The sequence below is a fragment of the Drosophila albomicans genome, chromosome 2L (assembly GCF_009650485.2).
Source record: "Drosophila albomicans strain 15112-1751.03 chromosome 2L, ASM965048v2, whole genome shotgun sequence".
In the NCBI taxonomy this organism is placed as follows: domain Eukaryota; kingdom Metazoa; phylum Arthropoda; class Insecta; order Diptera; family Drosophilidae; genus Drosophila; species Drosophila albomicans.
The window spans coordinates 22,941,117-22,953,848 of record NC_047628.2 but is presented as its reverse complement, the minus strand read 5'-3'; the positions used below and the strand labels follow the sequence as shown (position 1 = coordinate 22,953,848).

The 12,732-nt window shown below is 40.4% G+C and overlaps 2 protein-coding genes across 2 annotated transcripts; one reads left to right on the top strand and one right to left on the bottom strand.

Annotated features, from left to right (window-relative positions):
* Positions 1-2,023: 2,023 nt before the first annotated feature.
* Positions 2,024-4,499, bottom strand: LOC117564813 (protein sly1 homolog). Its single transcript, XM_034243735.2, has 5 exons — positions 4,340-4,499; positions 4,103-4,262; positions 3,348-4,042; positions 2,583-3,292; positions 2,024-2,520 (listed from the first exon to the last, which is right to left on the bottom strand). The coding sequence occupies exons 1-5, from the start codon at positions 4,365-4,367 to the stop codon at positions 2,191-2,193; spliced, it is 1,923 nt and encodes a 640-aa protein (XP_034099626.1). The 5' UTR covers positions 4,368-4,499; the 3' UTR covers positions 2,024-2,190.
* A 312-nt stretch (positions 4,500-4,811) lies between these two features.
* Positions 4,812-11,307, top strand: LOC117564637 (out at first protein). Its single transcript, XM_034243498.2, is given in 4 exon segments — positions 4,812-5,227; positions 7,320-7,433; positions 7,545-7,863; positions 9,046-11,307. Coding segments are annotated over 4 exon segments (1,482 nt in total). The 5' UTR covers positions 4,812-4,987; the 3' UTR covers positions 9,855-11,307.
* The last annotated feature ends 1,425 nt before the right edge of the window (positions 11,308-12,732 follow it).

The window sequence follows — 12,732 nt, the reverse complement described above, 5'->3', positions numbered from 1 at the left end:
TTGTTAAGAGTTGTTAAGATTATGATATATGTATATGTATATAAGTATGTGTCCAAGTGTGTGTGTGTGTAGCGACGACAGCGGCAGCCATTATGTTTCGCAGCAGGAATGTGGGAAACGGCTGCTGCCTTAGACCACATTTTAAAGCCCAGCCAGCTACCTCTCTGCACTGTGCTTCTTTATATGTGCTTCAACAATATTTACCCACACACTCACACACACACTAACACACACCCACAGATATACACACAGTGGCCACATAATCGATTCATGGCTCTGCGAGTAGCATTTCTTTCATGTTGCGTTGTTAGTTTCTTCTGTGGGTCTCTTTTTTTTTTTTTTTTTTTTTTTGCTTCATACGATTTTATGATTTGTTTGAGCGCATCTTTTTGGACCACCCGTGAAATCACTTTGGGTATTCGGGGGCTTGGGATTCTTTATTTTTTTTTTTTGGGGCCCGAGACTGGGCTTTTGTTAAATTGCTCTTGTTTATGTTAACATTTAAATTGTAGCCACGGGTAGCCACACAGTCAGAGTCCGATTTGGAGTTATATCGAGAGTAACCCAACCCAGAGACACACACAACCCAACCAAAACCAATATTTAAACACAACGCTCCATGAATAATCATCGCCGTCATCGTCGACGTCGTCGTCATCATCATCTTTTGGGCCGCTTTCAACATGGCCATCAATTCTGATTTACCAAAAGTGTTAATTAGCCAACCAATGTTGTTGCTCCTCTTCTTATTCAGCGTCTTGTTATTGTTATTGTTGCCGTGGTATTATATTTATTACTTTTTTTTTTGTGATGCTGTGAGCCACTGCCGTCACTTTAATATCCATTCCAAAGATCAATTGCCAGTTGTCTAACAAGCTTCTATTTTAAAAACTGATTGACGTTTCGCAGGGTTAATAATCTTTACTTGGTTTTTTAAATATTTAGTCATTTTATTTCTTAATGAACACATCCCAACAAAACTTATATATAAGCAATTTCTTTCACATTTATTTCATAAATCCGGAATATTGCTGAAATTTAATTTCTTTAAAATTACAGTTTTGTAAACCAACAAATTTTCAAAACATTTTTTGGGTAGCACATAAGGTTTTTAACTTTTAATTTAAACTAATTTTGAATTTATAAAAATCTACACCTAATGAAAATTGCATTTGAAAATCAGAAAATATATTAATCTTAAATTTAGAAAGTGCTGAAGCACAAAAAACTGTCTACTACTTTTAATAGCAATAATAACATATAAATTGTAGTAAATTCAACAGCTAAAGTGGATAATATTCAATAGACAAAAAAGTTAAATGGAAATACATAAAATGATCTTCTAAATTGGCTGGGAAAATATGCCGAGATTGTAACGACATCCATCAGCTTGGATAAGAAATCAAAAGTTGGTAAGTTTAATATTAATAATTGCTAAGGATTATAATATAGCCAAGAATATTAATAAATTTTTTCTTTAGAATGACTGAAATATAAATTTCTAATACAATGAATAATATTACCCAAATTTTACCATTATGACTCACATTTTCAACTTACTTTTGTGTCAGTGTCAAGTGCGTTAATAGTTTGGGAGCCACTGTTCCATTCATAGTTCCAGACGTGTTATAGTGTGGCTGCTTGGTGTTAATTGCAAGGGCTAAGTCCCCAAGTGCCTGGCATAGTTGTCGCCCCATAATTGTTGTCGTTGTGGACGTCGTCGTCGTCATCGTCACCGTCTTTTGCTGCCAGCTGTCTGTCAGCTGTCCATCAAAAGCGTTGCCAACTTGGTGTTAATGGGCGCCTAGAATGCGAGCGCAGTTTGCTGTCTTGAGTTGTCTCCGCTTGTTGCATGCTCTTGTTGTTTTTGCTGCAGTTGCTGTTGCAGTTGCAATGGCTTGTTGTACACGCGGCAACGCATGTTTTTGCTTGTTGTCCTTCGGGGATTACGCGTCAGTTTCGAGTAATTGCCCATGGCTCACAGCTTTTCAGTTGTTGTTTTTTCTTTTTTGCCTTGCATTTAATTTATTTTTGGATATGCTTAAAAATATATAAGAAAAAGCCACACGCACACAAACACACACATTACTACTGCTGTAATTGTTGTTGCTGATGCTATTGATGTTGATGTTGCATCCCTCCTCGATCCCTTTAGGCCGCTCAGCAGCAGTGAAAGGCAATCAGTCGCTCCTAACTCGCAGCGGGCGTCTGAATCTCGCCACCCAACGCCGACAGCTCCTTGAGAAATTGTCGCGCATTCGTGAGCGTTGAGGCACCATAGATGATGCGTCTGTTCACATTGGACGTCTGCTTCTGTTTGATAAAGTCGACCAGATTCTGATACTCAATGTAATTGCCACCGCCGACCATAAATACAACAGCATCCTGGAATGGTGCACGATTCTTGGGAAGCACATCGCCGCCCTTCAACAGTTTGGGATCCAGATACAAATAGTCGTCTGTCTCTGCATTGCTGCGACACTCCATCACCTGCTCCGTGATCTTGGTGACCGGCAAGTTCTGCAATTTAAATCATTCGTTAATCATATAGTAAAACTATTTTGAAATTGTTTCCTTCTTACATGACGTTTAACCACCAGATTCTTGACGCCCTCCATCACAAAAGAGCTGCCCTGCGATACGAGTTTTGTGAACATGGAAACAGTTCGTGTGCCGCCGCCTTCGTATTGCGTTGCCTGGCTAATGCTCGGCGAGCGATTCATGATTGCCTTCCAGCGTTGTACATAGGCCAAAGATGTCAAATCGCAGCCAGCAGCGTGGAGCGCCTCTCTCAAGCGTTCCTGCTCCGCTTCGGGCAGTTGTTGGCCACAAATGTAGTAGATAATGTACAGACGCAACTTATCCTCAGGCTGTCCAAAGTCAACATCGCGCAACAACTCGAGCAGCGGCTTATCGAGCGTCTGCTTCGACATGATTTTCTCCTCGATCTCAAAGTACGAGTCTAGGCGACGCGCCTTGATATAATTCAATATAGCAGTGGCAATCTTGGTGTGCATATCAATCAGACGCTTCTTCTCCATCAGCTGCGGCAGTGAGTTGACAGCGTTCGTCAGCCGGGCAGTCGTGTCGTTGACCAGCGAAAAGGCAATATCGGACTCGCCTTCGATGCCCATCGAGGTCTTGAGGCGTTTGATTTCCTCCTCCGAGTTGCGATACGACTCGAGCTCCTCTTGAATCGCCTCGGCCACTGTGGGAAACGGGCTGCCCTTGTGCGTGACCCAGAAACGATCTGTGCGATCCAAATCACAGGCTTTGGGCTTCTTGCGTGTACCTAAAAGAAGGAATTGTAGCAGATTCAGCTTCAAGAAGATGCAACTTTTGCTTACCGGCTGTGGCAGCTGCTGCCTCGTCCTCCACATAGACCAGATTCAGCCCCAAGTCGAGCACATCATGCACCATCGCCTGATAGGACCACGTGTGATGCAGCGGCGTCGCCAGATCCATGTTCCTGTCCAGCAGTAACAGCACTGGCCGCTGAAAGCTAAACACGCCGCCTCCTGCTTGCGTTGCATCCATGTGAAACAGATTTGCACGCGCATCCCACAAATTCTCACGTAGTTTTTTCTCTAGTTTGCGGGCCACCATCTCAGCAGCACTATTCCTCGGACAGCGTATGATGGGCACATTCCCCAGCGTGACAAACAGTGCAAATAGCGAGTCCACAATCGAATCCATTAGTGCTTCCATCTCCTCGTCACGAGTGTTGGCTCGATTGATGGCATAATAGGAGAGTTGATCGCTCTGCTGATGCTTGAGAATGAAGAAATCATCCTCGAGACTGATGAAGTTCACATACTGATCGTAGACACGATGTATGTTGGCCACACAGCCAGCATGCAACGCCGCAGCTGCCAGATTCTCGATCTTGCTCCTCGTGATGGGTGCAAGAAAGTTGAGATGATAAATGTCGTATAAACCATTGGAGAAGTCCTGTTGGATGCGATCGAGATTCTCATCGGTGGGCAGACAAAAGTATACGGCGGGCACATCGGGTATAGAGTCACGGTCCGAGTGCAATTGCCTATATACATATAGATATGATTAATTATTGTTATTAGGTTCGCTTTTTTTTATTACTCACACATGCAACGTCACGCCGAGCTCGCGCAATTCCTTAATGGATATAATGGGCGAGATAATGTCCTGGCCTACGCGATCGTATATCAATATCTTCCACACGGGCTCGGCAGCTAAAGCTTTTGGCTGCTGCGAGTTTAAATTAAGCATTTGCTTAATTGCATCTGCAAAAAAAAAACAGTAAAAAAGGGAGTAAAAAGTTGTTCTACTTAAGTATATGTGTAATACTCTTAACACGTACTTATTTGCCTCTCCCGTAAACTTAACATAGTGTTTAGTGCTTCGTTATTGCAATGCTCACAGTACAAATTTGTTTTAATTAATTAAATTGTCTTAAAACAACATAATTTACAAAATACAACACGTCACAAGCGAAAAGGAATCCGTTATTTGGTCAAAATTAGTACATTACAGCAGCAACAGCTGTGACTTGGACGTGTGGCGGTGGCTCGATAACCGGCAATGGCTGCACTGTTATGCCAATATCGGTAATCATGTTGTTTATAGTGCTGATATCATGATATGCATTATACAACGCAATAAAAATCAATTGTTAAATTTTATTTTTAATTAAGCAATTTATTGAAAGCAAGTCCTTGATTTATTTTCCTTAACATTTTAAAAAAGGCTAAATGTAACAGATGCTGTAGTTTCGCAACACTGCTGTTAACGCTCTGGTTCTTTCGAGAGCGTCCCGCGCTGTTAAGTTAGGCTGTTGTTATTTTGCGTCAAACTTTCATCGGGAGAGGGCGTGTGTCGCGGACGCCGAAAGAAAATTTGTTCGCGTATTTTTCTCTAGCGCAAGAGAAAAATAAATCGCAAATAAATATTAAATATATTATTGAAGTGAAAAGTGCATTGTGGAGTGGCAAGTGTCTAAACAATCGCAATGATATTAGATTCGAAGAGGCCCAAACGACAACAAACTAGACAATCGCAATGGCTCATTGAACATCGCAATGTGTTAAAAAAATGCTACCTATCGGAACGGTCTCGTTGCGGCAGACGGTCGGTCAGTTATTATCATTTTTTTAAGCACAGTCGCGGCTTCCTTTGGCTCATCCTCTGCAATATGTTGCTTGCTGCCAACAAAAGTGATGCACAGCTGCTGATAAATGTACAAAATCAGGTGCGTTTATTTCCGAAAACATTAAAAATAACACACGCACTGTCAATGGAAGTTTAGATGGCGATGGCGACGTTGCTGGCGCCGCTACTGTCGCTGCTTTTCGAACATCAAATTCGAAAACAAGAGAGTACGAATGAGTATGAGAGAGCGAATGCGAGATAGAGAGCATGCTGCATCAGCTGCTTGTAATTGTTTTTGTTTTTTTGTAGAATCTAATTAAATTCGTTGAATTAGCGAGACGAATTGATGATGATGCATTGCCAAACTGTCCTTGAACTTTTTGGTGAAATAGAAAAGCTCTAGTAGTTGTGCAAGTCATTCGAGTAGTTTTCACTTTTCTTATTTGGCAATTTCTTTTCGTTTGTTTTGTTTGCTTGTTTGGTTATTTTCGCATGCACGTGGCTTACGTTGTAATCATAATATTGACATTTGCTCTGGCGTTTCTATAAATTTTAGATTACCTTTGCCAAAAAAAAGTCGCGTACAAAAACCACAATGAATGAATGTAGTGTGTGTGTGTGTGTGTGTGAGTTTGTGTTTGTTTACATGTGACATCCTTCGCCATTGCTGTGCTGTCCCTGGCCTCAAAATGTCTGATGCTGCTGCCGGCGTCGCTGTCAACGGCGACGTCACTGTTGCTTTCTCTCATCGTCGTGAGCTTTGTTTACGTTCGCTTTGTTCAAATATACAAAGGCAGTGCACACACACACACACACAAACAGGGCAAAGGCACACAAACACACGTGCACATATATTTGTGTACATTGTGAGCCCAACAGAAGTTTTCGGCCTTCGGCTTTGGGCATCTCAAATGAATGAACTTTGTAATGATTAATTCTGGGCACAAAAATGACACGACAAGCAATTAGCTGAAAATACATGCACAGCATATGGCACATGCTTAAATAAGCAATCGATAGGTGTTATCGATCTTTCGATATAATACTAGGAAATACGTATTTGTAGCCTAGCTAGTTTTAATTAAATTTGGATTCACAGTTTTATCAGTAGTGCTGATATTATTTAATTTAATATTATTTATATAGAACAATATATCACTTTAAAAATGTCACAAGTGGGTGGTGATAAGAGTAAGATAAGATTACATGGCTTTAGAGCTTTGCTACTTGAGCATATAGTATATTATTTTAAATGAAGAAATTTATCTATCTATAATGAATTTATAGAATTTATATTATTTGAAAGGTAGAATAATTACTAGATACTTGAAAGATAGCGTAGTTGATGTTTAAAATAGGTCATATCCGACTATCAATATAATATAATTTTCCTTTAATACCAAGGTAGATGATTAATTAACCGAGATTGTTTAATTAAATTACTGTAAATGAAAATCAATAGATTTTTAATTTTTTGTCAAAAAAGTTTTGTTATAATGAACTAAAAATTAAATTAACTTAAAGCTAGTAGAACACTTCGAGTTATCTCAAACAGTAGATCGTAGTTCATAAGCTTCATAAGGATTTATGCTTTCATCTAGCTGGGGAAATGAGAATGCTAATTGCAGTACATTTCTCACTCCCCCCAAGTTCAGTTGGGTGCACGAGTTTCACACATGTTGATGAGATGTTGGGGGCCCATTCAGTTTGTTGTTTCTGCTTGTCATGTTGTTGTTGAACTACTTTTGGGGACAGACCCCAGTTCACAGTCCCTCATCTCGTTTTTACCTTTTCTTCTCGTTGGTTGTTGCTTTTGCCTTTTTGCCTTTGCTATGGCAATTTCACTATTTTTGTGTTTTATTTTTATGTATTTTTTGTTTTTTTTTTTTTCTGTTTTCTTCTGCTCAACTCTCTTGACTCTAATTTGGTTCATGGCCGTGTCGCGCTGTTTGCTGCTCTTGCTGCTCTTGATCCCTCTCTTTTTCCTCGCCCTGGTCCTGCGGCTGTCATAGTTAATTTGTGCCCTAGCTGCGTCTTGGGTTTCCTTTGTTGTTGTCGCGTCTCTATTAATATTCTAGCATGTCCTTTGGGCTGCATAGCAAGGCAAGGCAAGGCGAGGCGAAAGCGAAGCATGATTACGGAATTCGGTCGAGTTTCTTACACTTGTTGCATCTGCTTATTGTAATTCGCAGGGTGGCGAGGTGATACAGGAGAGCATTACGTCCAACATTGGCGAGGACTTGATTACCCTGGAGTTTCAGAAGACCGACGGTACTCTCATCACACAGCTGATCGACTTTCGCAATGTGAGTAAAAGTGCTATAAAAGAATGCAACCAACAATGGGAATTATCTTTGCTCTTTCTCTCTGTCTCTGTCTCTGTCTCTATTTCTCTCTCGGTATCTGTCACAATGCAGGAGGTGCAAATACTCAAGGCCTTGGTGCTGGGAGAAGAGGAACGTGGCCAGAGTCAGTATCAAGTGATGTGCTTTGCAACCAAGTTCAACAAAGGCGACTTTATCTCGTCGGATGCAATGGCCAAGCTGCGCCAAAAGAATCCTCACACCATTCGCACCCCCGAGGAGGACAAGGGACGCGAGACGTACACGATGAGCAGCTGGGTTCAATTGAATCGCTCGCTGCCCATCACACGTCACATGCAATCGCTCTGTGCGGAGGCCACAGATGCCACCTATGTGCGTGATGTGGATCTCAAGGCTTGGGCCGAACTGCCAGGTGAGTGGACATCAGGTTTATCCTTCTCCTCCTGCTCTTGCTCTGGCAACTCGACTGCATACTTCTAATTGATTTAAACGGAGTACAACACAAGCAAGGCAGCTTTTGAATAGCAAACTGCACTTGAAACTTGGCCAAAATCGAGGCGTGTGTTTTAGACACTTGAAAGCGGATTGCTTTTCTGCGAAATACGCTTTTGTGCAGCTCTGAAAGGCTTTCAATTTATCTCAAATTTCGCGAGGAGTTTTCTAAGAATAAATTGAAAATAAGGGTTTATCATGAAATAAGATTCAATCTTGGACTAATGAGCTTAAGAGAAAGGTTAATTGGTATCTCGTTAAGAAACAAAACATGTCCGACTCCGTAGTTATCTAAGCAGTCTCAAATAACTACTTAGCTGTTAAAGCTATTCGTCTGTCTGACTGTCTTTCTGTCTGTCCATCCATTTGGATGCTTGGATCTCAACAATCACAAAAGTCGAATCCACATAATTAGTCCTAGCAATTTAATAAGTAAATGCGCAGCTTTAAATTATTCTTGGCACGCTCTCTTTGCGCTTTTAATTAAAAGAAACCGAATTGTCATTGGAATTCAAAATATATCCTTTTAAATTACAAACAACCAGCCTTATAAGAAACGTATTTTTAGCAGCTACAATTAAAATAAAATATTAAAAATCAAGTTTAAGCTCTTCTTCGCTGGTTGAATTTTGAATCCCTTTAAACTGGAAAGCTTTAATGGAATATTGATTAGATTTGGCATTTCTAGAGTCTGAGATGAGAATTCTCTAAAGTTTCGCTCTTCTTCAAATTGCATTTTTCGCTCAAGGATCGCAGAACTCTTCGTTTCTTATTATTTTACTTTTCTGAGATGAAATGAACAATTTTTCTGCAGCTTAACAAAAACATTCCAGCTTAGCTGCCTCTCCAGAAACTTCTTGTGTTTCTCTGTTGGGAATTGCTGCCACTTCTTGTGATGAGTTTGGTTCAAATCTAATGGAATATTGTATGCGAGTTTGCTTTCCACACTATTGTTGTGCAACTTTTACCTGAACAGTTTTGTTTGCTTTGCCTCACTTTTTGGCATCTCTGTTTTTTTTTTGGTTTTTTGTTTCGTTTTTGTGCTGTTCCCTCGCTGTGCTGTGTTGTGTCAACTGCGCGGCATTTTGGTTGACATGGTTAGGCTCCTCGATTTCCAGCCTGGAGGCGGCAACCGAGAAATTTCCCGATGCGCTCTCCACGCGCTGTAACGAAGTGAGCAGCCTGTGGGCGCCGTGTCTCTGTGCGCTGGAAACCTGCATCGGTTGGTATCCGTGTGGACTGAAGTACTGCAAGGGGAAGAGCGCAACGAATGGGGGCGACACGTCCGGCGCCCAACAGCAGCAGCAGCAGCAGACGAATTATCGTTGCGGCATCAAGACCTGCCGCAAGTGTACACAGTTCACCTATTATGTGCGGCAGAAACAACAGTGCCTCTGGGATGAATGACGACGCGGCGAGCTGCAGCTGCTGCAGATGCAGATGCAGATGCGATGCGCCAAGCGGGAGCGGCATGATGATGCGGCATGTGATGCTGCAGCGGGAATTGCAAGTGAAACAACGGCAAATGCAAAAGCAAAAGCAACGACAATAACAACAACCACAACGGGAGCAGCTACAACAAGAGTGACAGCGGCAAAAACAAGAACAAAAACAAAAACAACAACGACCAACAAATTACGCCAACTGCTTTTGTTGGTGCAACAGCAGATGCCTTTTGCACTGTGGAACTTTCCGGTCCATCACATTTCCCATCATCATCATCAAGAGCAGCAGCAGCAGCAGAAGCATGCTCAGCAGCAGTCCCATGACATTCATTCCCTTACCCAATCCCAGTCCGAGTCCTCAGACTCCTCAAAATCCCAGGCTGAAGCCCATCATCATAATCATCATCACACAGCTACCGCCGTCTTGTCGCATCACCCATCAACAATGGCCGCCATCGTGGCGTGATAATGAAAGCAGTGAAAGGACTCCTCGGACTGGGGAATGTGGAGGGAGAAACATGGACACGAACACTCACAACTAACAAGCAGCATTAAAACACACTCATTGCTCTCACACTCTCACTTCAGTGTGTGTGTGACACTCTTATTATTTTGTCTTTTTTTTTTTGTATGATTATTATTATTATTTTATTTTCAGGTTCATGTATCATTATGGGCTGTATATATGTAACTAACGAATGTCTAGAGTAGAGAGCCAACATACAAACTACATTTACGCTTATGCTTAGTCAATGTCTGATGAGCTGAATAAACATTTTCAATAATGTCAACACAATTAATCAATAATAATTACCACACTGATAATCAGATCCCGCATTTTCCTCATTTCCATACTTGTTTCACATCATTTTCAATGCTGATTATCTCATACACCTTTTCTTGCTGTGCTTCTCTGTGTGTGTGTTTATCTTTTGCTTTTCACATTAAATAATGATTCATTAAGTTTATTGACGCAGTTCGACAAAATTTCCAGCATTTGCTTTTGTGCCTTCCTTTTTCGTTTTCCATTTGCCGTAATTAATGTGTGTACATAATAATACAAATAATTGTCGCTTCATTAAATTTTCGCTTTACGCTCGTTTTTCCACCTCAACCTCAATCATACTTATTATTTTCTCTCTCATAATTCGATTCAAGACGCTCAAGCAACAGAAAAATAATGTTTATATAGCATTTAGAGTCGAGACACACAGACCCACAGTTCTCTAAATCTGTTTTCCCAGCAATTCAGATGGTAGAGTTTGAGTTTGGGATTAAATTGAGATTCTTTCGTTTTCATTTTTGGCATCACATTTTTTACGAGAACAAATCGTGGGTCTGTTTATTAAAGAATATAAAATTAAATGTGGCCTTAGCATATTTTATGAGCGCAAGGATTTGGCGAACATTCAACAACAACAACAAATGAAAAAGCAAACACACTCCAAACACTGTCTGAATTGTGCTCATAATAGTAATTAAAGTTTTACTTACTTGCCATATGTAAGAGAGGGTAGTTTATAATGTTTCGTATACATACTATACTAACCAAAACGACTGCCGCAAATGCTTTTTTACATAATTATCCCAAAGATGGCTGTTCATTAAAACCCAAATAACAAAACAAAAAAAAACAAAGAATTCTATTTGTAATTATGAATCTATTTTTCATTCTTTCTCCTCTAAGATTTTAAATCATTTAATTGTTCCGCCTGCCTTTAACTTGATATTTGTCCTCAACAAAACTTTATCCATATTATATATAACCTTGATACTATATTTAGATGAATGAGATAATACAAATAAGAATCGATGGAAACACAATACCAAGAACAATAATCTATTGTAAAATTTGACAAAATATAAATGCAAAAAAAAAAAAACTAGTGTCTACTTTAGAGTCTACTTAGAATGGCTATTTTCCTAAAGAGCATACTACAATTTATTGAAGATTAATAACGATGAATAATGCAATGAAAATGTACACAACAAAAAATTCAACGAGAATTTCAATTTCGACGATAACATGAGAGATGAGAAGATGGAATAATAGTGATAATAATTTTTTCTACAAAAATGGCAAGGCAACAAAACTGTCTCCCTGTAACTCTTTCTCACACTCACAGATAATGTATAAAATGGGGCGGGAAATAAATGAAAAGTGTATATAATGCTAAGTTAACTGAATAATTAGTTGTAACATAAATGTAACTATAACTGTAATTCTAACTGTAACTATAACTCTTAACTGTAATTGATAATTGAGGAGAAAACTAAACACAATCTGATTCTTATATACTACCATGAAGAAAACAAAAAAAATGAAAGAAAAAATCGAATAATCGACTAGTCATAATAAAAGCAGCTGAGAAATTCTACATTTTATAGAAAAAAGAAAAAAAAACATAAAAATGTGTCAAATATTCTATTGAGAACTTAAACCACTTGCGAATTACAGGCACTCAATTGAGAATTGCCGCTTCTTACTTACGCTGTCAATGTAAACACACAGCCTCGGAATGCATTTTAATAATCATTCATGTGCTGCCCCCTCTTCCCCTCTCTAGCAGAAGGTGCAATGTGCTGCTGAGTCTCCATCTCCATCTTCTTCAGCTCTCAAACTGCGTCATCGAGTCGAGCCAGTGGCAAATCCTTTATGCGATTTGTAATTCATGAGCAGCGCGCACAGATTCTTATCATTTATTTTGCTGCGCCATCGGTATCGAGAGTGCTAGACAAAGTGCCAGACAGACGGACAGACAGGCGCAGAGACGTTGGGCTTGTTGGCTTTAACTATATTCATGGCAAAAGCAAACTGTGGAGAAGCACAAGACGTGCGGAAACCAAATCGGCGTCGTAGAAAATTGAATTTGCTTCGCAGGGAGCAACAGCAGCTGCGTTGGCACAACTCCTTATACGGGGGGTATTGGTATTGACGGGGAGGAGGGGGGAAAGCAAACGTATGTGCATGCCTAATGAGCCATGAAATACCAGGGATTGTATCCCTTCTCCACTCTGTCTCTCTCTTTCAGTCAAGTTCTTTTTGCAGTCTGGGCACATTGGTGGGTAATCAGCGGCAGCTGGTCAACTCTTGTCAGCTGCTGATTGTGGCGTTCTCGGGTCAAAGGCGCCACACCCCCCTCTTTGACCTCAGCACTCTCGAGTCTCCGGGTTATACATACAGACAAAATAAATACATGCTATGTATGTGTATGTAAATATTTATAAAGCGTAAGCTACATAATTACAGCTGTGATGAGGGCTGCTGGCGCGTAAATCAAACAAAATCAACTCTCTGTCTCCGTCCCTCTCCTCCTCTCGTCCCCCCGGTGGGTGTGCTCTTA

Excerpts from the sequence above, each read along its gene's own strand:
- LOC117564813 (XM_034243735.2), bottom strand. The coding sequence starts at position 4,367 with ATGTTAAGTTTACGGGAGAGGCAAATAA. Across the intron at positions 4,043-4,102 it reads CTCGGCGTGACGTTGCATGT|GCAATTGCACTCGGACCGTG; the intron begins GTGAGTAATAAA and ends ATATGTATATAG. Across the intron at positions 3,293-3,347 it reads GGCAGCAGCTGCCACAGCCG|GTACACGCAAGAAGCCCAAA; the intron begins GTAAGCAAAAGT and ends TCCTTCTTTTAG.